A 25,183-nucleotide genomic window follows, 5' to 3' on the forward strand; every position below is an offset into this window, starting at 1 on the left:
CTCCTTCCTCCCCTCCCCCTCCGCGCCCCGCCGGGGAGACTTTCTTAAGTTCACTCCGGCCGGTAGAGGGGACCGGCGGCCGCGAGGAGTGGAGAGCGGTGGCGCCTGCCCTTGGTGGCCTTCCGCGCCCTGGGGCCTCTTGTCCGCCCCTGAGCGGCGGGGGAGGGGGCGGCCGGCGCTCTGCGGGGAGCGGCGATTTGCGCCGGGGCTTTGAGGTTCCCGCCGCCTCGGCACCGGCGTTCCTGGGGGGCGGGGCTTGCCGACCGCCGCGCATGCCCCATGCGGTCCTGCGCCGCCGCGAAGGCGGGGGCTGCCGGCGCCTGGGCGGGTGCGAGGGCGCATGCTCGGCGGAGCCCTCCCTTGGAGGTCGCGAGAAGCGCCCCCCCCAGACCGAGAGGCTTTTGGACTTGGCCACCTTGGGGCGGGGGGTCTTGGTGCGGCAGAGTCAGCCGGGGGAAGATGCGTCTCCCTCCATCTGAATTAACTTGAATTTGTCAAGAGTTGGCCTTTCAGACCCTAATTAAGGTCGTGACAGTCACAACTTTTGTGTCTTCAAACCTTTCCCTTTAAAAGAGTAGTTCTTGACTTAAGGCCTGAAGTCTTGCCTCCTCAGAACTTTTTGCAAGTTTGATGTGTGATATAGGTTTTCAGAGAGGGGGTGAGAGCTTTCCCCAGACTCAGATGCCTCCCCCTGCCCGCAAAACCTCCACTTAAGAACTAGAGTCTGACACAAAGAAGAGGTTCATTTTCTCCATAATTTCCCATCAGAAAGTGTTTCTGGGTTAGCAGTACCATAGTTCTTTTCCCCAGAGGAGTTCAGGCAAGTTTAAGTGGTTAAAGTACTACGTTTTCTACATTCACCTTATAGATGAGGAAACTGGGGCACAGGGAGTTTGAGGACCTTGCCCAAGATCACATGAATCCAGGGTAACAAATGGTTCAGGCTTTCTGATGTCATCCTTCACACCTTTCCAAACTGTCATCTTGAAGTTGCTTTCTAACTGCCTCCCAGGATAGAAGAAGGGTGTCTGACTTGCTGTCAAGGAGTCTTGCCTGGTTTTTGGGCCAGATCAGTGTTGAGGAAGTGGCCAGAGGGTTTAGAAATTAGAATCCTAGCGCTGTTTTCTTTGACAAGTCAGATCTGTGTGAGAAACCAGGCATTTCCTTCCACTTGTGTTAGGGAAAAGACCAGCCAGGCTGCTGCCACCTGCTTTTTGTTTTGAATGAGTTTCCAAAACCCAAGATTGAATGTTTGACGATCCACTCCTGCGTTGTCATCTGCAGCGCTAGGGTTGATGTGTGAGAACAGTGGGTTTTGTTGTGGAGAAGGAAGCATTGGGGGGGGGGGGAGACAAACGTTGAGATTCACCCAAGAACTTAGTCAAAAGGAAAGTGAAGTGAGCAGGGACCGTGTGCTCCCAGTCCAGCCTGCCTCTGTTTTCATCAGCATAGCATTCAGTCAGTTTCTCTGATGGGAATGGCACTTAGTCTTCCTGAAAGATGCTGTTGCTCTTGTGAGAAGACTGAAGCAGCAGTCCATTGCAATTTATGTTTATTTCCTTGATAAGTACATTTGAGCATGGTAGATCAGGAGGATGGATCAGGGTAGGGTTAGAGTTCCATTTATTTATAAGGGTTGCCTTGAATCCTAATTGACTCCTAGTTGACTCCAGGGCACCTAACAATAACAACAGATACTTAAATTTATTCCCACCTCCTGCGGGTCTGCTCAGCTGTTTGCCTTGGGAGCACCTGCCTACGAAATTACCCAGCTGGAGCCTCAGCATCAGTGAGGTTACCTCATGTTGTTAGGTGCCATCAGATTGACTAATTTTGCTCAGTTGTGATCCTGGGAACAACAGAGCAGCTGAACTTTGCCCATCCTCATGTCCGAGCGCATTGTGGTCCCTGGGTCAGTCCATCTCTTGTGGGTCTTCCTCTCTCACCTTTAGCAGGCTGATACCTGTCTCCAAGGACTGATTTCCTCCTGAAAATATGCCCAGATGAAGTGAGATCCTTGCCTCTAAGGAGCATTCTGGTTGTACTTCCTGACTACATATTAGGGTCGGCAAATGACCTTTATGCCTGTGGAAATGCACGTGCCAGGTTTTAAGTTTTTCATTAAGTTTTGGTCAAAAGTAGTGACATTTGACAGGCCCAAATCATCACCCCTGGTCTCTTGTCTTGCCTCCAGCGGCTGTGCTTGCCCCAGATTCTGGTTTCTCCCTGTTGAGTAGTTCCTGGGGATTCTGTCTGCTGCTATAAGCCTGCGGAAGTCCTTAGCTGCTTTTTGAAGACAGTTTTTCACCAAGAATTTTTGCAAGCCTCTAGACTGGGTAGGGTGTTGCGCTTTCAACTGAGGCACGCAGTTCAAATCCACCACCAGCTACTTTGAAGAAATATGATAGGCCGTTTTCTCCCATGCATTTTACAGCCTCTGAAAACCCACTGGAGGGTCAGCTATGAGTCTGTTCTGACTTGAGGGCACTGAGTTTGTGTTTTTTGTTTTCTATTGTTTAGGGTCCCTTGAAAAGAACAGTGTATGAGAGCAGCCGCTGAGAGTTGTCTAAAACCATGTTGCTTTTAGTTACTTCTGAACTACAGGTGTTGGACTTGTGAATGAAGCCAGTACTTTTGTTGTGGGCAGAGTTGTCTGGAGTCAAAGGTGTGTACTGTTCAAGAACATTCTTAGGATTTCAGTCTCTGAAGATGCTCTTTCCTAAGCACCTTATGTGGTGATACCAGTGAGTGGGATTATCTAGGGTTGAGTCAGTCTGAATTCTTGGTGAACCTCACACTCCTGTTGGTAAAGCGGGCAGCATTGCAGAACCATCAAGTATAAGGGACTTGTCAAAGCCAGAAATTGTCCACATCTTTTGTCTTTTCCCCAGTTTTGGGTTACCAGAGTATCATAGACCCCGAGACAAACCCTCCAGTCTGAAAAGCTCAAATAAATAAAACTGAAAACTGAGCTTTGGTGTCCGTTTTAGTTGATAGCCCATTAGGGAATTGGTTGTTGCTGACATTTCTGCTCCCTCCTTCGAGCCTGGCAGCCTTTTAAATGGACGTGTGTTAAAAGGTTGACATTCATTCCCTTAAATGTGTTCCTTGCCTTTGGGCAGTAACTGGGGGATGACTTGGGACCAGAAATGCCATTTTGTTGATTGAGGAAGCTCTGCATTTTGCTGCTATTGCCCTTCATCTCGGCCCAGGTTGTAGTGGGAGATAAAACTCACTCATCTTGTTGGACAGAATGTGTTTTTAAGCTGTTCTGCTCCACAGCCATAAGCTGCCAGCGATAGCAGACACTTGTGTCCATCTAAAAAAAAACCCCACCAATCTCTGGGGCTGCCAGTGGAGGCCTGATTGCACCCTGGAGGCTTACATGACCTGTTGGTGTTCGCAACCGTGACGTCCACCCTCTCCATGGAGCCAGGGGACATCTCATCCTCAAATGGAGTGAAGAGCTGAAATGGACTGTGGTTTAAAGGGCATTAGAAGTTATGGGGTGTGGGTGTTTTTGTTGTTTCTTTGGGTTTCTTCCCTTTTCTTCTTGTGTATCATTGAGTCAGATCCAACTGGCACAGGAGATTGCACCTCTTTCTCCATGGAGTACATGGTGGATTTGAACCACGTACCTTTAAGATTGGAACACAACTTCTTGCCACACGGCCACCAGAGCTCCCTAGCAGTTCTGGGTTTTAATTTAACTTTTTCCCCCTTGGTTTGAGGTGGAGGGACAGGTTAAATATTGGAGACAGGAAAGCAGCATGGAGCAAAAACTTGCATAGATAATGCCAGTGAGACAATTATTTCCCTCTAAGGTGTATGGTCCATGACAAAAACTTCAGGATGACAGCAGTTAACACCCTTTAGGCACTGTCAGAGCTGGGTTGGAGTAAACACCCAAGATCTGCAAATTCAAAGGCTGGTGTTTCTTGCTTTGCTCTTTAAAGAACTCCTTTGTTGGCTTGGTGGGCCAGTACCTACAAGTCCTTGTCCACTCAAATACTGGCTTCTCCATGTTGTGGAGGAAGCCCCTAGTGATGCAGGAGGTATGTTCTGGCATTACTGACAAGAGCGTGAGCCCTCAACCGAGCCTGCTTCCTCATCCTTGACAGCTACAGGTTGCGTGCTGGTAGTGTATTTGTGTAGTGACGTGTCTGTGTTGGACAGTTTAAGCATCTCAGTGGAGAATGTGGGATATTCATCCTTTGAACTCTTTCTTAACTAACTGTCTGGGCAGGGGGAGCCGCATAGTACAGGGGTGCTGCCTGGCGTGTCAGCCTTCATGCTTTTTCTGTATCTCTGCTTCCTCCTCCTGGTAGGTGGTGATATTCTAACTCCCTCATAGCTGGCCCTTTAAGAGGCTTTAAATTGCACAGGAAGAGATTGCTCCTCTTTCTCTCACAGAGCAGCAGATGAATTTGAACCACTTGCCTTGGGGTTGGCTGCACAGCTCCTTACCACTTGGTCACCAGAGCTCCTGGCCTGAGTTAGTGGAGAGCTAGTTAATTAGCTATGGGACGGAAGTTCTTCCTTCCCTGGAAGTTCCTTTTTTTGGGAAATTTCACAGGGCCAGCCGGCTACTATTTTGTCTTCCTCAGCATTGTCTCCGGTAGACGTGTAGAATATTCCAGCCGAGTCTGCCAGCTAAACAGAGAAGAGGAGATAACCAGGGGAAACTAGGCTACCATTCAAGTAATCTGAGTCTCTGGGTACTCCAGGCTTGGGCTACCCTCTTAGGTCTTTCACTAAATAATTTACACCATAGCAGAGTCCTCCTCTATTCCCAGACCGTTTGACTTCTCTTTTGCATGCCAACTGCAGGCTGTGTTTCTGTAAAATAGACCATCCTCTCCTGCCACAGAAAGTGGCCGACCAGGAGAGGGTGCTGGGAGCTGTCCTCTGGGGAGTGCTTGTCGTGTCAGGTGTGGGTCGTGTGAGGTTCGTTCACCGGGAACAGGTGTTCCTCTGAAGAAGGCATGAACTGTATATTGTTCACAGGTTCCAAACCAGGGCAGTCACCATGTGGAGGGTAGAGAGAAGGAACCTGGAGTCTTCCAAGAACAGCTCTGTTAGCAAGGAAATCTCTTGCCTTTAATGTCCTAGTGGTGATGTTGCAAAAGATAAAAGCAGAAAGGGAAGTTTGAAGTTCCTTTGTCAATGTGGAACTGAGTGGTTAGTTGGGGATTTAATCTTAGGCTAACTTAAAAAAAAAATAGATATTTGGACACATAAAAGGTAAAAGTGCTTGAAAATACTATGAATGTCACTCAGAATTTAACGAAGCCTTTTTAGCTGATAAATACATCAGCTTTTTGAGAGCCTGTGGCAACTTGCTATGTTGCTAGACTGATTCCTGAATTGAATTCTCAGGCTAACGCCTCATTCGAGAGGTCCCCTTGGTATTAGGCTGTTCTCAGTCTGGGGCCAGCAGAGGGAATGAGTCCAACCCAGGCCTCCCCGTCTTAATCCCACCTCATTGGAACACTCTCACACTCTTTTTCTCTCAACCAATGTAGACATGGAACCCGGATCCCAGGAAAGATTCTTGTCCCAGTGGGCAGCCGTGTCGAGGGACGGTGGGAAGGGAGGTGTTGTGGCTCCTGTGCTGAAATGAGCTGTGGAGCACTATTCTGGCCAAGGTTTGGCCCCACAGAGGAGCCGGTCTTAGTTCTCTGTGACACGTGCACTTTGTGCAGATACCTGCATAAATCAGTGTGCAAGATGGAGGAAAAGAAGGCAATTTGGCCTCTTTGGTTTTGGAAAAGATACTTTAAAAGTCCCAGAATAACAATGAGGCCTGAGTGGAACAAACGCTGCAGCAGGCAGATTGCGAGTGTGCAAGTGAAGCGAGGTGGCAGGCTGTTGGCCGGTGCCAGCTTGAGCTGCCAGGTGGAAGAGCTTAACAATGAGGTTTTTCTTTTGTGGCCCCCTGTCGTTGGAAAGCTGGAAACATTATGAGCTAATTCTTTTTTCCTCTTTTTTTGTCTCTAGAAACTTGAAGGGTCTAAGTGCAAAGGGCAGCTTTTGATTTTTGGGGCAACCAACTGGGACTTGATTGGTCGAAAAGAAGTGCCTAAACAACAAGGTATGGAAAGGTCTGATAATGTGTGTGTGTGTGTTACTGTCAAATCAGATCTGACTGGTACAAGAGGAGATTTCCGCTCCTTCTCCAACAGAGTGTCTGGTGGATTTGAACCACTTACCTCTGGGATTGCAGTGCAGCTTCTTGCCACTAGGCCACCAGAGCACCCTTGTTTGACCCCCCCCCCCCAAGCAAGTTTAACCTATTTCTGTCAAGTTGATTCACCACAACCCTAAAAGAAAAGACACTTGAGGATTCTCAAAGATGAAGTCTTAGCAAAAGTGAATTGTCACATCTGCTCTCAGAGTGGCCAGGGCTTGTGCAGACTTAGGTTAGCAGCTGAGCATTTAACATCTGAGCTCTTGGATTTGAGCACTTTCTGTAGCACGTGTATAGTTTATAGCACCTACCACACAGGTATTGCCTTTTAGTAGAATTGGAAATTGGAGTTCAGAGAGGTCAAGCAACTTGGCATGGACCACACAGCCACCAGAGTCATAAAAGTTGGGATTGAACCTTAGTCTTGTACAAGCCTTTCCTTTAACATTTCTACATTTTAAAAGAGCCAAGTTCATTAAGATTAAACAGAAAAATATAAATAGAAACCTCAAATAAATAGTTCCTCGCTGACACCTTTTTCCCCCCATCTTCCTTCGCACGTCACTTATTTTCATTAAAATCAAGATGCTGGTCCTGGGAGATGATACCACAAGCACGTTGATTTGCCAGCTTCCAAATTATCTCTGAAAGCAGTTTGGTAGAACAAGTAACAGGCCATGGAGAGAAAGGGGGAGAAGACAGACCGAAGTCCTGAGAAGTAGCTTGTCTCCAGTCACTTTAGCAAATAAACAGCTTTTTTTCTCTGGAGAATATTGAGAGAAGCTGGTATGTTGCCACATTTTATGGCATTTTGATTTCATTTGGAAAGATTCCCAATGTCCCTCCCAACCTTGCTTTGCCCAGTGAATAAATATTTGCACAGTGCCACTCCCCAGCGCCTCAGAGGGGCAGGAAAGATCAGACGTACTCCATGCAAACAGCCCACCTGACATCTAAATGGGGCTGAGTCACAGATAGCAGCGCTTGCTGGTGTGAGGAATGCCCAAACTTCAGGAAAGACTTCAGCGGCTAGCCTGCAGGACTGTGAGACCTTGTGCCCTCTCCCGGGCCTGGTACCTGAAGGCCTGCATGCAGGAGAGTGCATCAACCGCTCTGCTGTGTTGCCCTGTTGCTCAGTGCTACTCTTAAGAAAGCACATTTGCAGGTAGCAAGGCCTGGGTTTGAACTCCTCTGCTTTACTCTTTGGCCTCCTGAGGATGGAGTGCTGCTGCCAGGTGGTCACCATCAACTCAGCCCCCCCAGAGGTACAGAAGGTAGGGAAGCTACCTGGGGCAGATAGATGTTCTTGCTGAATAGATTTTACCTCACTGGTCTTGTTTCAAAGAATGTTCTTCAGTCTTACCCATTTCTCTCTTTATTTCCCTGATTTGCCTCTAAACGGCTTTTCTGTATTTGTAATTGTTTTTAAAAATCCTAGGTCCTCTGTGGCCTGAACTTGGTAGACCTCAGGGAAGGAGGGAGGATTTTCCTGTTTTCTCTCTGGTACTACACACAACAGGAAGAATGATTCTCCCTGCCCCCGATTTGGGTGCCATCCTTGACTTGGGCTTTGTCCCAGCCAGGGAAACCTGTATGATGTGCCCTGTTGGTTTTCAGGATTACAAGGATGTGTGCTCCAGCCTGGGATTAGGGTTAGACTCCAGGGAGCCAGAGGCCACAGGAACGCATGACCACCTGCCTTATTCAGGCACTAGGTTATTGGGGTGCAGCTTGGACCACTCTTAGGTCTTCTTGGGAGGCCCAGAGAAGCCCTGCATCTCTCAAGGGCCATCTGCATTTTGGATGAGGATGGAGCCACTGCAGAGAAGGCTGCCTGGCAATTCAGTGAGCATCTACTCTGAGACACGGTCTCCTTCGCCAGGCTGGGTCAGCTCTGGGCCTTTTGTGTCCTTTGCCATTTCCTTCTGCTGTGCTGTGGTTTAACAGGTCATGGTGGCTTCAAGTGCTGCACAGCCATCATGCTCTTTGTTCCGTTCCCTTCATTCAGCTTTCATGTTAACAGCCCCTATGAGTTTTAATGATTTGTAATATGATCTCTGAAAGCTGTCATATTTGGTCTGATCCTTTTCAGATCATGAGCCTGCCTTTGGGTATTGGAGTGTGCCGTCGGGTGGAGAGGCATACTTCTGTAGTCCTCAAATCTGAGCAAGCATCCCCCCTTTTCCGAGAATGGTCCTCTGTAACTAACTGAGGTGTTTTGGAGGTGGAGGAGGGTGGGGGCTGGCTTAGAACCCTTGCTGGAGCCTCTTCACAGAGCCAGGTAAACTGATGGAGAAATCTAGCCTTTCAGTCAGTTCCTGCCTCCCCATCAATCTGCCACGGTTGATTTGGCAGCTGCTAGCGTATCAAAATAATCCCCACAGATCTGGAAATGCTCTTGCATTTCTGTGCTTGACAGCCCCAGATTGAAATTAAGCACAAATTGTCGGTTGTTGGCCATATCTTTGCCCATTTGTAGGTTGGAGTATTTTGAAGGGAGTCACTGAAATTTTTCCCCCCCTTTCCTCCCTTTCTTTCTGCAGCCCCACTAATACTCAAGTGGGAAACCCATAGCCCTCTCCTTAGAATCCTTGTTAGAAGCTAGGAAGGTGATGAGTAGAATCTGGTAAGACCTTGGCATAGGACACAGTGGGGTGCAGGGGCATGCTCCAGGTGCAAAGAGCAGAGTTCTAAGTCGGATGTAGGTCAGAGGAAGTGTGGTGTTCAAGCTGAGTTTCGAAAAGGAAGTAGGAGGCAGGGAAAGGCATTTTGAAAAAGTGAATGTAAGTGGCCAGCTGCACAGTGCCACTGCCCCGAGAATGGACCCCATACTAGTGTCTGTGAGACCTGATGGGCATGCTAGCAGTGTAGTTAGTGACCAGCAGGGGTGCTGAGGTGGCAGTGAGGAGAGCCACTGGGAAAGGTGAGGGGTACCAATATCCAGCCTGCCTGGAAAAAGGGGGAGAGGGAATGAGAAGAGTAGATAGGTGAAGAGTATGGTGAGCAGGTTCCTGAGGCAGCGCCCAGACTTACGGATGGGTTGAGAACAAGGTCCCTAGAGACCTTCCCTGTGTGGCAAGACTCTTAATTTTGGCCAAGTGGGGCCAGAAATGGAGCGGCTTCGGGTGAGGCTGCCCATGCCATGAGCCCCTGGGGCCGTTGGTTCTCACCCACCCAGGGCTGTTGTTCGGTTGCTTGATTGGTGTTGTTTTCTTTTCTCTTTGCAGCTGCTTACCGTAATCTAGGTCAGAATTTGTGGGGGCCCCACAGGTATGGGTGCCTGTCGGGAGTCCGAGTCCGGACAGTGGTTTCAGGTTCATGTGCTGCGCACAGTCTCCTCATCACCACAGAAGGGAAGCTGTGGAGCTGGGGTAAGTACTGTGCTGGGGCTCTAAAAACAGCCTAGAACTAGGACTGAGCCTGGCCATGAGGAGAGCCTTGGCACCTTCCAAGGCAACACCCCACCTGTGGGCTCCATGGCCTCTTCCCACTTCCCACCTAGTGGCTTCTGTACCCTACAGGTAAATTCATTTCCTGGACTTAACACCCTAATTCTTTGTCGATTCCTCTTCAGGCAGCCTTTCACTGAACACGCTGACTGAGTTGTTATTTCTGACATCAAGGGGCCTAAAATTGAATTCTTATTTTAGGCAGGCTGTCCCCCCCGACAGTCCCCTTGTTGCCTGATGACACTGTGTGGCAGAAGATCTTTGTTCTCGCCACTTGAAATGCCATTGGTTTCTTAAAACTGCCACAGCACACCATCAGGCACGCTCTCGGCTCAGCTGTCTGCCTGTGAGCCTGCGTGCTTGTCTCGAGGTCCACGTGGGCCTAGTCTGAGGGATTTGTACAGCTCATTGCCTGTTTTGTCCATCTCGAGTCTCCCCAGACCTCTCGAGCTGGTTTGCTTTCCCTTCTGCTCCTGCCTCGCCTGGGGACTCTGGATGATTGACTCTCCCTGCGTTGTTCCGTCCCAGGGTCCTCTGCAGGAGGCTTCATATCACTGCCTGTTTCCTCTTCCAGATTATTAACTCAGGTATTGACTAAGGCTCAGTTTGTCCCCAAGCCCTCTGGTAGTTCCTGGACCCTCCTTCCAGCTGGTAGGTTGGCTCTTGTCCCCGCCCTTTGTTTCTGGTCCTTTGGCTAGCTTGGAGTCCATATGACTGCGTTTTTCTTTCTGTCTCGTTAAACGGCTTGTGGTGGGGGTTTTGGTTTTCGTTTTGGGGTGGGTTTTTTTTTTTTTTTTTTTCAATTTTTCCGAGCGGCGGCTGTACCAAAGTCCAAATATATTAACATCTGTTGTCTTCCCTGCACTCTGCTAATTTTGTAATCCTGTTGGGGGGCGGGGCAACCACCGCACACGCTAACACGTTTGGCCCAGATTTCTCCTTTGTCGTCTCTTGATGACATGCTGACATTACCACGGTTTTTGCTTTCTCCGGGCTGGCCTGGAGGCGAGACCCTCCTGCCTCAAAGCCGATCCCCTTGGTGTCCCCACGCTGTGTCATCTCGTGTCAGACCTCCCAAACGAAAAAAGATCTGATTTCTCTTTACCAAATATCACTTACACGGCCTTTCTAAAAATAGCCCAGGCGGCCTTTCTAAAAATAGCCCAGGCGCTGACCTAGTGGGCAGGGGGATTGGGGAGGCTGTGCATCTAACCTGCCCCTAGAACAGACTTGTGTCCTGCGAGTGCTCCAGGGGGACTGCGACTATTGCTGTTCAAGTGGCACTGTTGTTGTGTGCCGTTGAGTCAGAACCAACTCCTAGCTGACCTCCCTGCAGGTTTTCAGAGCCCACAGGATAAAAGGGAGAGGGCGTTGTGCAGCGTCTACATGCATCAGCAAATCCAGAGAGTAGCTGGCTTGCACCCCACGTGGGGTCTGAACCCAGGTGGTCACAGTGTCCACTGCCTGTTCTGTATTCAGAGTGCCTGTCATGGTGCATGTGGGTGGCTCCCCTTGATTGGTGCTTGGCCCTGCTGCCAAGGAGCGAGGTCTGGCATTTACTATCAGCTGGCTTTTCTTCAACTGAAGTACCTGTCAGAGGATGGCTTTCCTCCCCTGGCAAGTCCTCCTGTAGTGAGAGGCTGCTCCTTCTTGGCTTCTCCACTGTGGTGGTTGCACACCTCCTTGACTGTTGCCTCCAGTATTCAAGTGACCTCAGACTGGAAAGTTCATTGTTGGGGAAGCCTGAGTCTTCCTACAGGATTGCTCTGATGTTATGGTCCTGTAAGTCTCTCTAGCTCTCATAGAATACTGACAGGAAAGTATGGGTCTTGGGTTGACTGGAGGATTTGGGAGTGACCATGGTGTTTGTTTTGGCCCTACTGAGGCTTATGTGTAAAACTATGTAAGATTTAGCCCTCCCTTCAACTCAACTCAGTTTGCCAAGTCTGTTTTGGAACTGCAGCAATTTTCTAGAGGGCCTTCACATTGCTGAGGCCTCTGGGGCAGGACATGGTCTCCTCAGGCCTTCACCTGAATCCCCAGTCTGCCAGGCAGTTCCAAGGGGGGCGGGGAGGCCCTGTCTCAGAGCAGACTTGAGCTTATCTGTCATCAGGGTTCAGATTGTGAGGTGGGCTGGTGCTGTTCCTGTGAATACCCTCTGCAGGGCAGATCACGGGGAGAAATGGGGGCAGGAAGTCAGTGATCAAACTCTGGCGATGCAAGTGTCAGAGATGGTTACTGTCTTAAGATCCACTTCAGAATGAAGGGAACAAGGGAGTTGTCTGACAGGTAACGGTGAGAAGCTGTGTGTGTGCACGCATGGGAGCTCCTGCTTGTGTGTGACATCCATGCCAAACAGTGCTGCTCCCTCCCACTGCTCTTGGAGCAGAGAACACAGGAAGTGCACACGTTGGGTTGGGAAGGGGGTGGGGAGCTGCTGCTGCCCCAGAAAAGGGGGTCAGCGAAGGTGAAGTAGGCGACCGATGCTCGGTGCTGGCAGGCAGCCCGAGGAGACAGTCTCCAGGGATGATGCTGGATCTTTCGGCCTGTCACCTGACCAGGTGGGCCTCCAGAGCCTGGTGTTCTCTGAGAGTTGGAGCTTTCTGTCACCTGGAATCTTAACTCTGGTGAATTTGGAGGGCGACCTCTACAGAGAGATTTGTTGACATCTGAGAGCGTGTGTGCTTCCCTTGTGACGCTGCTCCGGCCCCCTGTCCTCCCCACTCTGACTTCGTTCATGTTTTGCAGGTCGAAATGAGAAGGGGCAGCTGGGACATGGTGACACCAAGAGAGTGGAAGCCCCCAAACTCATTGAAGGGCTCAGCCACGAAGTGATTGTGTCAGCTGCGTGTGGGCGGAACCACACCCTGGCCTTGACAGGTAATGGGGGTAGGCTCCTGACTTTGGCACAGGAGACTACAAGTGTCACAGAATGGGTGGTCGGGGGAGGTGTCAAGACGGGGAAGATCCCCCGGGAGTCTGGTGGGTGACTTCTTGGTGTCAGAGCGTCACCCTTGAGTACAAGAAGCCCCTATTAGGAGTCTGAGACCCGGAGCTGGTGTGAAGTGCTTTTGCTCCGACATATGCACCCGCGATGCTGCCTCAGCGTCATTCTTCCTGGCATATGAACTGTGGTCTTTAGTGTTTGTGGTGCCTTTGGTTCTAAATGTAGTTCAAAACATGTAGCCTTGTGTTCCCTTCTTTTTAATGTTGTTTTTTCCAACCAGAAACGGGCTCCGTGTTTGCCTTTGGGGAGAACAAGATGGGGCAGCTGGGACTCGGCAATCAGACAGACGCCGTTCCCAGCCCTGCACAGGTAACTCGCTCTTGGCACAGACGTGATGGCCTCTCTTCTTTCTCCTCCTGCCCTCCCCCCCTTTTGTGTTGGTTTTCAGAGGTGGAGCATGGATCTTTCTCCAGCCTCTGAGTTAATTGATCGAAAGGTCTAGATGCTTCTAGTGGAACTTGTGTGCTGTAGTCTTTAGCACGGGTTCATGATTGCAGTTGAAAAAAACATCCGGAAACCACTATTTCTTTCCATGTGGAAAAATTGGGATACAGAGGCCTTGTTTAAAGGCTCCACAAAGTGTGTCTTTTTCTAAAGTACTTGGAAAGTGCTAAGCAGATGTCATTTTATCTGCAAAGGTGGTGAGGTTTGACCTGGAATCAAGTCACAATACCAGGTGCTTAGAACATGAGTAGGAGCTGAGGTCCTCATGTAGCTAAGAAACTTGGATTAATCAGTTAGAACGATGAAATTATATCAGGCTGAACTAATGATGAAAGACTGCTGGGTGCCTGATTAGTGGTTTAAAGACTGTAGCTGGGGAAGGGGGATTGAGGTTTTTTGGTGTGTTTGAAGAGACAGACTCCATGATGAAGCTTTCCAGCTCTTTGAGAGGTTTATGAGGTGTCGGTGATTTTCCGGCTGTTTGCCCTCAAGTGTGGAACGTAACTATTTCGGGAGCAGTAAACAGGGCCCGAAGGAACATACCCTCTGACTTTTGGGTCCTTGGTAATGTCCAGCATTACTGTTACTAGCGATCCCTCATGGTCTGGTCCACAGCTTCCCCAAGCTGATCAGTTTGCCATGGCAGTAGGCACATAACAACAAGAACTTTTTTATGTTTGTCTCCAAATTTCATGTTAAGTTATTCCGGGCCTTCACTATCTTCCTTCCAGCTCCCTAATTTTAAACCATTTTATTTTATTTTGCTCACACCTCCAATTAGACTAATTAGTGCAAGTATCTGTATAATAATAAAGAGAATGTAAAAGAGCTTATTTTACTGGCTGGCAATCTCAGTTGCAAAAGATTTTCTTCTGAAAGGTCAGGGATGACATCAGAACTAGTGGCTATGAAGTGAGCTTTTGGAGTGGAGTCGGTTTTCCAGTTAGCTTTCTCTAAGCATGAGTGATGGGCTAGGTGCAATGTCAGGACAGTGAGGGAGACACAGGTGTGACGTGGCTAACTTTGAACTCTGTACTGTGCAGGTAGAATTCACTGGGTTATTTCTTTATATATTTTCCAAGCCTTATGCTCTATAAATGCCTTTAGATTTGCCATAAGAATTGAATCCATTACATTTCTTTTGTAGCTTCCATGATTGTTTTCCTTTCAACCTGCAGAGAGTAGAGACTTTTTATCTTTTTTTTAAGTCTGAAACTCTTCTGTCTTTTTCTTTTCAGATAATGTACAACGGCCAGCCAATTACCAAAATGGCCTGTGGGGCTGAATTCAGTATGATAATGGACTGCAAAGGAAACCTCTATTCCTTTGGGTGCCCTGAATATGGTCAGCTTGGTATGGAAGTGTTTTTTTTTTTTTTAAAAAAAACCAACCCCAAACTCTGTAATCTGACTATTTAGAACCAGAAATCAGTGTGAGGCTCCACACACATGTTAGAAATGTGGGTAATTGATCTCAGATAATAGCTTTTAGCCATTAAGTGGATCTCACGTTTAGAGGAACAGCATGTTGTAAGGCATGGGATTGTAGCACATTACAATGACTTGCCTCAATGCAATAGTCAGGACCTCGATTCTAACAAAGGAGTCTTTTTTCCCCCTCCCTCTCTCATTTGTGAATTCGTTTGTGTGAAAAGATTTTAGTTGTCTGTCTTTTTTTAAATCAAGCCCCATTCATTGAGTTCTGCATTTAAAGGCTCTGCCTTTACTGAAAGTGAGACAGTCTCCAGGGTGGTTATTTCAGGTACGTAGGTGAGGCAGTGCTGTACGTAGAAGTGCTGGCCACCCTCTCGTTGTCCAGCTTTAAGCAGAGTTACACATCCCAAAGCGTGTTTACTTGCCTCCTGGTAAGTGGAAAAGCAAAACTCAGAAATGAGTTCTCTGTCAAAGGGGCATGTCTTCAATCCACCATCTGTCAGCAGGGTCTCATTCTCCTTTCCCACCTGACACTGAAGTGTCCCTGTTCCCCCCCTTCCCTGGCCCCTTCCTTGGAGAACTTGGAGTAGGAGGTGAGGAGTGGGCGCCCTCTGCTGGCTTCTCAGCACCATCCACTTGCCAGGTCAGCAGCAGCGCCCACTTATCTGGGTTGCTGGGTCTCGACGTCATTCAAACTGGCAGATGGAAAGCTGTATAAATAGAATGAAGAGCATCTCGCTGGCCTTAGACTTGGGGAACAGTGACTTTGTGAAACTAAATATACCTTGAGTCAGAAGCGAACAAGAAAGAGCAACCCCTTACGCACATTCTGGGTTGGTTGCTGAGGAATTGTCAGAGCCTTTTGGAGATACCGTTTCCATGGCCACAAGCACTCCTGCTGTACCCAACCCTGGACCACACGCCGGAAATACGTTTCTGGGCTCCTTCCTGAAACGTGTAGCTCCCCTGCTGCCTTTCACTTCGCCACATTGGTACGGGCAGCTTGATTTCTTTTAGGGGGAATGAAATGACGCTGGTAATGATAGCATTCATTGAGCAATTTTGAATTGTGTATACCAGTCCCTGTTTAAGCACTCTATACAGAGTCTCATTAGATGCATTTAAAGGTGTTTCAGAATTGATTTGATTCGTGTTTTTGGAATTCTTAACTTGCTAGCTGACTTTACAGTGCTTCAATCCAGAGATCTCTCTCAGAGTTGGGAGGTGGTCTGGGAAGTGTATTTGCCAGCACACGCCGTGCATTTACTGGATCAGGCAGGAAAGAGGTCAGCCTGTGCATCTGAACTGCGTTTTAGCAAGCTGTCACTCAAGGCGGCTGGAGGGCAGCAGCCGCAGTTCACCACGTTCTGGAGGAATTCTGTCCTGTATTTTGGGGAGAAGCAAATGTGTGTCTACATGTGTTCTTAAACATTAAAAGTCAAACGGAAAAACAGTTCTCAAATGTCCCTTCCCTTGTGGAACTACCAGTCAGGTTTATTATCCAGCACTTAATCACATAGTAGATTCTCAGTAAATAACACTGCCAACTGCTTTACCAAAATTTGATCAAGTATTTAAGTAGAGTTGGTGTGTGTATGATACCCAATCCCATGTGATAAAGTGGGTATCCTCAAGTTCTGCATGGCTTAAAGGGATCTCTTAGCCATGACCCCTGAGGCTGCTCGGGTTGGTGGCCACGTGGAGAGAGACTTACGCCAACAGTGTACATTGGGTGCCATGGTGTAAATGGCTCAGGAGAAGAATGTTATGAAACAGCATCCTGTGAATAATTGTTGTGCTTCTGTTGCTCACAAGCCCTAGATAGTTACGAGGTGTGAAGTTCACATGCACAGCATAAGTATACTAAGGATAGGCAGCGGCTCTTAGGGCTAACTTCCAAGCGGTGTGGTAACGTGGTAGCTACCAAACAGTGAATGTTAGGAGAGCAGTTGGGATTCCCTTAAGGACGCTGTTAGTGCCGTGGTAGCAGCTGACCTTCCCCTCGCTCCTCGTCAGCCGCGTGCTCAGCTGTTATCCCTGTTGACGCTTAGATAGTGTGTGTATTCCCACTTGCTAGCAATTCCGTGATGATAGAAAGTATAGGTTATTAGTAATTAAGGAAATAGATGGCTGAAATTTTGTGAATTTCTTTTTCTTCTTCTTGGCGCATCTAGTGACTTTGTGAGTTCCACATCCCTTGCCCAGGATACAGATCATATTACCTTTGACTCCGTGGCTTCCAAAGCATTAGTCCCTCCTCTTTATTCATTCTTCATTGTTGCACATTTTCTACTCCCCACCCCCCTTTTTTTAAAAATTGTAAATATAGAAGGATTGACTAGTAAGTCATGTATGGGGGTAAAAAGTAGGAGCAGAAGAAGGGTGAGGATGGTAGGGATGAAATCACAGGGTTGCACAGTTTGGTGGTTGTCTCCCCCTTTCGAAAGCAATTTGACTGCAATCCACAGTTTATTTTACACTGTACCCAAATCTAAATGTAGCCATGACAGACTTTTTATAAAAGAACGTCGTTAAGTACACTGTTGAATCCAATTTTTAAAAACAAAGCTGACCTCAACCCCACAAAATGAGTTTCATGATCCCGCTGGGTTGGGCCTTCATCTTCGCAGACTCCGCAGATCCTCAGGTGTGTTAGCGGCCCCCAGGCTGCTGCTGCTCACTGCTGCCACCTCTGGTCTCTGCAGGACACAACTCCGACGGGAAGTTCATTGCCCGGGCTCAGCGGATAGAGTATGACTGTGAGCTTGTGCCCCGCCGAGTTGCCATCTTCATTGAGAAGACAAAAGACGGGCAGATTTTGCCAGTCCCAAACGTGGTTGTGCGAGATGTAGCCTGTGGTGCTAACCATACGGTAAGACTTGCGTTTTTCCTTGCATTGGGGAGTTCTGAAGCCCCAGAACCCTAGCACTAGGACATTCTATTTTTTCTGAGTACTTCCCACTGTTAAGATGGCCACCTTGCATGATGGGGTGCAGATGCTTTTCCTGCCAGCACAACTCGGGACATTAGGTTCAGAGGCCATGGATTGTCCCTCACAGGTCTCTTTTTCTAAAAACGTTTCATAGTTCTCTGTCATTATGCCCAACGTGAACAGCTGTCTGTGACTTTGACAGACAAAGCAAAACATATGGGCATTTCCCGTCCCTCCAGAATGGCTTTATGCAATATGCATGCTTCTTCTTTGGACTTCTGTCCGTAAATAGCATCATTAATGTCTGCAGGTTGATTGATGGACTCCATTCTGTGCTGTGGGTGTGGAACACTTTATTTTATTCATGGGTTTTTGTTTTTTTTTCTTTCCATCCTTCAGGTAAACTTAAGTAAAGAGCTTCGTTCCATTTTTAGAGTTAGCTTATCCAAGAGTATTTGTGAGTGAAACCTAAAATCTGTCTTTTGTGGAAAGAGCACTGGGCAGGGATCCCCACTTGGAGGCACAGCCTCAGGTGGGTCCCTGTCCCTGGACTCCTTTCCCAGCTAGTGCACAGGGATTTGTGGAGATCTCATTCTGTTTTGTCTTCTGAAAAGGAAATTGTTTTTAATAATTACACACTGCAATCCCAGAGTGCATGGTTCGAATCCACCAGATGCTCTGCTAGAGAAGGGACAGTCTCTTTTGTACCTTAGATCTGATTTGACGGTACACATAAAAAATTAATAATTACACATTCAAACATGAAATAGACTAAAGAAGATTTTTAACATTCTTGCCTCATGTCGTTAACTGGGTAGAAGTTAGCCCTGTGAATGAGTCGGGGTGGAGGGGATAGTTCAGCCAGGCAGGTATTTTCTCTGTGTTCTGATTGCCATTTAACGGCACATTTGTAGGAATTGTCCTCCTTACTGTCCATGTCAGGGGCAAGCAGGGGAGTCTTAGGTCTGTAAAAACCATTTACAGTAAGAATGGGAAATAACATTCCTGCTAGAGAGAAAGCATGCTGGCCTCGTGGGTATGCGTCACTTTGCATGCCTGCCCCTGTCACTGCCTCCTCCTTTGGAGGCAGGTAAGGACTATTTTTAATGTCTCTGGTCCTATTCTCTTCACTCTTCTGCCAGATTTTCTGGCACAGAGATGGACCTGGGCAGGTCAGTTTGTTCCAATCCTGTCTGTCTTTTCTCTACTCCTGCAGCTGGTCCTGGACTCCCAGAAGCGTGTCTTCTCCTGGGGCTTTGGTGGCTATGGCCGACTTGGCCACGCAGAGCAGAAGGATGAGATGGTCCCCCGCCTGGTGAAGCTGTTTGATTTCCCTGGGCGTGGCGCGTGCCAGATTTATGCTGGTTACACCTGCTCCTTCGCTGTCAGCGAAGTGGGTTAGTAATAACCTGTGTGCACCGAGTTTGGGATGAGGGTGTCCCGGGAGGGCCACCACAGGGCAGTTCTCTCAGTGCAGGACTGAGAACCCTGCTTAGATTTCTTCCCCAGCTCTGGTGGCTTTACCAAAAGGCTGTGCCTCTGGTGGTTCAAATCTACTAGGGGCTTCTTGGAGAAAGTGGCCATATTACAACCTCTAAAACCTTGTTGGACGTCAGCTACACCTCTGTTCCCATCACACAGCAATAAGACAAGTGCCCCTTGGGCCATGCTGCTACTCAGTGGTCATTCATGCTAAATAGATGAGGCTTCAATTTCAGGCACCTGGTTTTGACCCTTTTTTTTTTTTTGTCTTTCTCCAGGTGGTCTGTTTTTCTGGGGTGCCACCAACACATCTCGGGAGTCCACCATGTATCCAAAGACAGTGCAGGACCTCTGTGGCTGGAAAATTCGGAGCCTGGCCTGTGGGTACGTGCAGCTGCCTGGGCTGTTCTGTGGCCGCCTCCCTCCCTGCTGAGAGCGGCCGTGGAGGGGAGGCCTCCTGAGGGGGCATCCCGGCCATGAATCCTGAAGGGAATGTGCTCAGCAGAGTAGGGCAGTAGGAACTAGAAAAGATGACTCTCTTCTGTCTTCAGAAAGTTAATTTTGGAAGATTGTCTTTGAAGAGTTGGTGGGTAGTCTGCTTATGCTGCAGGGTCCTGTAGGTCAGTTTTCTGGTGACTGTGTAGTGGGTAAGTGAATGACTTGGTTTATTCTAAGGATACTTGTGGAGTTAGCACTATTTGGTGGGAAGGACTTTGATAATCAGCTGCTCTGGGAGGTGGAAGGACAGGCACCCATTGGAATTGTTTGTAAAGTCACATTTTTCTGGAATGACCTTTTCATTCAGATTTTATCTATTTCCAGTTTGTTCATCTGTCTGTGGGTGACCTCCTACTTAGAGCCCCCTCTCCCACTCCTCAGGTCTCATGGCCCTTCAGTTCCCATTTTAAGCCCTGTGTAAGGGCTTTCATGTCTTTACAGGACAGTCTTTAAAATTAAGGGAAACCTACTAGTACCTTAGTTCTGTTTGCTGCTTGAAAATGTGGATGTTGCAGAGTTCGTAATGGACATACTGATTTTGGAAAACCACTGTCCTGAGTAGGTCAGAATAGGTAACTCTTAGGCAGTACTTCTGGGGTCTGGGTGGGCTCGGGCTGAGGGTGCCGGGCATGCTGGTAACAGCCTCTGTGATATTTCAGGAAAAGCAGCATCATCGTGGCCGCTGACGAGAGCACCATCAGCTGGGGCCCTTCTCCGACCTTTGGAGAGCTGGTGAGTGGGCGGGTGCCAGGTGGGAAAAGGAGTGGACTTTGGACTGGGTGCCTCCACGCCTGCTAGAAACCTTGGACCCGCTAAAAGTCTTAGGGAGCTGAAGTGGTTTCCCAAAGGGAAGCAGTTCAAATCCACCCTCTGCTTCAAGGGAGAAGGATGGGCAGTCTCTTCTACATGATTTACTGCCTCTGAAAACCCGCTAGTGGGTCAGCCCCGCTTGCCTTCATGTTCAGGGCTGTCGTGTTTATATTTGGGCCACGCCATCTGCACAAATTGTCGTAAGGCCAAGTTCGTGCTTATGAAATAATGGTGGAGGCATCTCTGCCTGTTCATTGTTTATTTCATTACTACTTTACAATGAAAGTTTGTACAAAACGTTGGGTTCCTACCTGACAATTTCCACATAAAATGGCCCATGACGTGAGTTATATATATATATTTTTTTATTATTGTTATTTTGTGTGTGCGTGTACCGTCAAATCCGATCTGACTGGTACAGGAGGATATTGCTCCTCCTTCTCCGGCAGAGCATCTGGTGGATTCGAACCTTGTACCTCTGGGATTGCAGTACAGCTTCTTGCCAGTAGGCCACCAGAGCTCCTGTGAGTTACATTTTTGACAACCTGTCAGGGGTCTTTGTGATTTGTTGTTCCTGTCCAAGACTCTAGTTTACCTGCCTGCTATCTTTCTCATCTTTGCTTTGGGTGAAATGCTAGTTTCCCTTTTGGTCTCTGTCAGATTGTTTTCAATAGACAGTTGCTCTAACAGGTTAAGGTCCTGCCTTTTTGCTAAAAGAGAATTTTGGGGTAGTTTGGGTTCCAGGGAGTTAATCTCCAGAGTCTTTTGTTCTTAGGTGGTCTGGTTAGTCTGACCCTTTATAGGAATTTGCGTTTTTTGTTTTGGGAAATTGTTTTTTTTCCGCTTACTGGAAGCATTTCTTGTGCCCCTGGTCTAATTGGTCAGTGGTAGTGTCACCATCCAATTCTGATCTCAGGGAAATTGAGGTCACAGCTCGTGAAGGCTGTCCTGTTTGCCTTATAGGCTGGCTTCTTCTCTGACGGTTTAGTTATTTTCTAACTCTCTTGGCTTCTGGTGAGACTGATGGTTGGATCTTTTTGACTACTGATGTCACTAGAAAGCAGAGCATGAACTTTGTAAACTCTCTGTGCCACTTGACCGTGTTGTCCCAAGAGTCTCTGACCCCTCAGCGTTCAAGTCTGCTGCTCTGCCCTTGTTTGTATGGAGGTGACAAGGTCTCGGGTCCAGTTACCCTTGCAGTTAGGGTTAATGACTGTGGTACTGCAGTGCTGGGAGAGGGGAAGAGTGGACCCATTGGGGCCGCTGCCACTGGCTCAGAGCTCACAAGGGTTTCCTGTCGGCACTGTCAGGCCATCGAGCAGGATGCTGTCTGTCAGCAGCTGGGCTGATGTGGGGATGTCCTTCCCTTAGTTTTCCTAAATTGAGTTTGCGTTCTTATTTTGGTGTGGTAAAGTGACAAGCACTAGCCCCCAGTTTCTCACCCCTATGTGGCCTTCATTATCACATACTTCTGATTAAGGTTTTGAATACAGGTAGTTTCCAACGCCTGACATTCCAAGTTAGGAGAGTGAACCGAAACATAAAAGCTATGTGTTGTTATGTGCCGTCGAGTCGCTTGTGACTCATAGTGACCCTATGTACAACAGCCCTAAACCCTGCTCTATCCTGTGCCAGTCGCACTGACTGACACTCCCATCCCGACTACCCCAGTCACTGAATCAGTCCATCTCATAGAGGGTCTTCCCCTCCTGCGACCTCCACCCTACCAAGCATGTCCATAGTATGTTAGACGGAGCCTCAGAATCCTTGCCTCCAAGGAGCAGCCCGGTTTGACCCTTTCCAGGATGAATCTGTTTTCCTAGCAGTCCATGGTATTCTCAGTACTCTTCTCCAGCACCACAGCTCAAAGGCATCAATTCTCCTTCTATCCTACTTGGTCATTGTCCAACTCTGATGCATATGTTAGTGATAGCAAAGACCATGGCCTGTATCAGACGCACCTTGGTCTCCAAAGGGGGACACCATTGCTCTTCAGTACTTTGGAGAAGTCCCTAACAGCAGACTTTCCCATGGCAATACGCCTTTTAATTTCCTGGCTTCTGGTGCCAAGAGTGTTGACTGTGGAGCCAAGCAAACTAAAGCTGTGAACAATCTCAATCTCTTCACCATCCATCCTGATGCTGCCAGTTGGCCCAGTGGTGAGAATCTTTGTCTTCTTGTCATTGAGCCTCAATCCATATTGGAGGCTGCAGTCCTTGACCCTCTACAGCAAGCGCTTCACGTCCTCCTCAGTTTCAGCAAGCAGGGTTGTGTCATCTACATAATGCAGATTGTTGATAGTATATAATTTTCTGAGTTTGCCATTTTCATGCCAGGCCCCAAAGACAAAGATTGAGTTCAAAGATTGATAAAAGAGGTTTGACTTATGTCAGAATGGAGTCACCGCTAAGATGAGCCCTGTACTTTAATTATCTGCTTTTTTCTTAAGAGCTTGACTGAGTCATTTGCTTCCCAGTGGAGCTCAGCTCTTAGTATAGTTTGTCATCAGTTAATTGTTGAGCTTTTTATTTCCTACTAGAAACACGATGTTTCCCTCCCCCCTCTTCTCGCCTTCTCCCAGCTGTAGAAGCACCCGTGGCTGATGGAGAGGTAGGAACAAAGGTCCTTTCTCTGTCTCTGAGGTTCAACCTGCCATTTCCCAGGCATTCTCCCCACACTTTGCCGGGGGACTTCTGAGAGTTTGCTAGTGCAGCAACGTGTCTGTGTCCCCTTCTTGGACAGTGCCATTCAAAACCTTGTAGGAGTCTGAGAACTAGGGCCCACCTTACAGATTGCTCTTCAGCCCATATTCACGGTTTTTCTCAGTCTGGACTTCAGTCTTCTAAGAAGGAGTTTTGAAACTAAAGGAGAATAGAGAAACCATTAGAGATGGAATGCCACCATTAAGGGAACCACACACTGTTCTGTTAGGGGGTGTAAGCTGGATCCTGGGAGTACAGACTGGCTTGTGTCGGGGAGGAGGTAGGTGGGACACGGCTGTGGTCCTTCCAGCCACTCTTGGGTCTTCTCAGCAGTTCGTGACCAGCTTTCTGGCGGGGATCTTAGAGCGGGAACCTCTACTATACACGGCACTCCTTTTCCATCTGGATTTGCTTACTTCGTCCTATAGGCCCTGGAGGCATGTGACTTTGTTAATGACAATCTTAGACTGGTAATCCACAACCCCTACAGGGCGTCTTGGTTAAGTTAAAAATTGTTCATAACCAGAGGGCCTTTTATATCTGAATGACCAGGCTCTGGGGAGATATGGGGATCAAGACTCAGTTTGGGGGTGCTGGGGAGCTGCCATTACTCTCTCATTTGGAACCACACATTGATTCCCGCTTTTTCGCTTGTCTCCCCTGTTTGCATCCCCAGGGCTATGGGGATCATAAGCCCAAGTCATCCACCGCAGCCCAGGAGGTGAAGACACTGGATGGTATTTTCACAGAGCAGGTGAGCGTGGCCCTCTGTGTCCAGGCAATCAAGGAACGCTGGGAACAGTGAAGAAGTGCCACCACCAGAGCAGAGTGCTGTGTGCCATCACTTTGCTTTGCACACTCTGCTCCTCGCAGCCCGTTTGAATCTAGTTTCCTGTCCTCCACCACTTTCCTTGCTGCCCTGTGTGGACGTTTCCCTGGGCATCAACAGATACCATCAGGAGAACATGGCAGAGGCCTTGCCTCAGCAGTGTAGAGCTGACCCAGCCTTTCACTGACATACACCAGTAGACCGTGGGGAGCTGGGATTGTGAGGCCTGTCCCTGTCTGCAAGACACAGGGAGTGGACCCTGCTCATAGGGTAATGTGACCGATCAGAGCCACTGCCTGAAAGAATAGTCTGCTTCATTCCTGTGTCCCCACCTCTTCCCAGTGACACCTTGGTTCCGGAAGCTTCCTTCCAGCTGGGTCTTGAGGGCAGCTTGGAAAGTGGGTTAGCAAGGGGTCAGGATGGGATCCTGGTGCCATAATGAGCTGAGCTGTCTTGAACGAAAGGTTTCTGCGCTGGTCAGGACTGTTGGCCGGCTGGCTTGCTCCTGCCCCGCTGTGTGTGCCTTGTGCTTGTGTGCTCCAGACTGGACAGAGGACACGCAGGCCCCAGGAGGCCCTCACACACCTTATCCTGCTTGTCCCCCTCAGGTCGCGATGGGCTATTCTCACTCCCTGGTGATAGCGAGAGATGAAGGGGAAACGGAGAAGGAGAAGATCAAGAAACTGCCAGAGTATAATCCCCGAACCCTCTGAGGCTCTGGAGTCTCCTCCACATCCACACCTCTCGCGGCAGCTGTCATTCCATGTGCACTGGGACGGGAAGTCAGACAAGCAGTTTAGAAAAGGCAAAAGTCGACCGAAGGTGCATTTTTTTTTTTTGTTAAACTCCCTGAGGTTCCGTTTTATAAGTGATTTCAACATCAACTACCTTTTTCTGTAAGCTTTCCAAAGTGTTCTTTTTCCCCCCACCCACCCTCCTTTTGCTCTTAATGTTTAATTAAACTATTTGCTCATAGTTGATTTACCATTCCTACGAATGAGGCAGAAACTTTGAGCAATCTAGGCTTTTTGGTTTTAGGTTGTTTTTCCTTCTGAATACACATCCCTTTTTAGTTGTCATTATCAGCATGTGATCAGAATGGGTGCTACATGGGAGAGGAACCCCCGTTGACTCGGGAAGAGCAGTCCCTGGTAGGACCGACCCCCGTCCAGGGTCACGGCCAAGCACTCTGGCTGTATCTGGGGCTCCTCCCTCCTTGTACACCGCCTTAGGCCTGCGGTGGTTGTTTCTCCCCTGGCTGCTTAAAAGCCATGGCCTTTTTGGCTGAGACATAATCGAATCTGCCTTTCCTCCCCTGCTGTGGGGGCTCTAGGGTCTATATTTAGCCATTTCTCTCTCCTTTAGCTGTAAAAGAAGTCCAAATGAAAATCAGGTGATCCTGGCATC

At 48.4% G+C, this 25,183-nt stretch overlaps 1 protein-coding gene across 1 annotated transcript in view; it reads left to right on the forward strand.

Moving 5' to 3' along the window:
* RCC2 (regulator of chromosome condensation 2) overlaps positions 1-24,589 on the forward strand; it is a 26,562-nt gene extending 1,973 nt beyond the window's left edge. Inside the window, exons 3-13 of the mRNA XM_006883600.1 lie at positions 6,001-6,094; positions 9,418-9,561; positions 12,388-12,519; positions 12,867-12,955; positions 14,329-14,443; positions 17,229-17,395; positions 18,672-18,852; positions 19,216-19,321; positions 20,095-20,167; positions 23,624-23,701; positions 24,385-24,589. Of these exons, the coding sequence (XP_006883662.1) occupies positions 6,001-6,094; positions 9,418-9,561; positions 12,388-12,519; positions 12,867-12,955; positions 14,329-14,443; positions 17,229-17,395; positions 18,672-18,852; positions 19,216-19,321; positions 20,095-20,167; positions 23,624-23,701; positions 24,385-24,489 (1,284 nt within the window). The 3' untranslated portion in view covers positions 24,490-24,589. The remainder of the gene's footprint in view (positions 1-6,000; positions 6,095-9,417; positions 9,562-12,387; positions 12,520-12,866; positions 12,956-14,328; positions 14,444-17,228; positions 17,396-18,671; positions 18,853-19,215; positions 19,322-20,094; positions 20,168-23,623; positions 23,702-24,384) is intronic.
* Positions 24,590-25,183: the final 594 nt, after the last annotated feature.

The sequence above is a fragment of the Elephantulus edwardii genome, unplaced genomic scaffold (assembly GCF_000299155.1).
Source record: "Elephantulus edwardii isolate Elephantulus edwardi_28Jun2011 unplaced genomic scaffold, EleEdw1.0 scaffold00028, whole genome shotgun sequence".
Taxonomy (NCBI): Eukaryota; Metazoa; Chordata; class Mammalia; order Macroscelidea; family Macroscelididae; genus Elephantulus; species Elephantulus edwardii.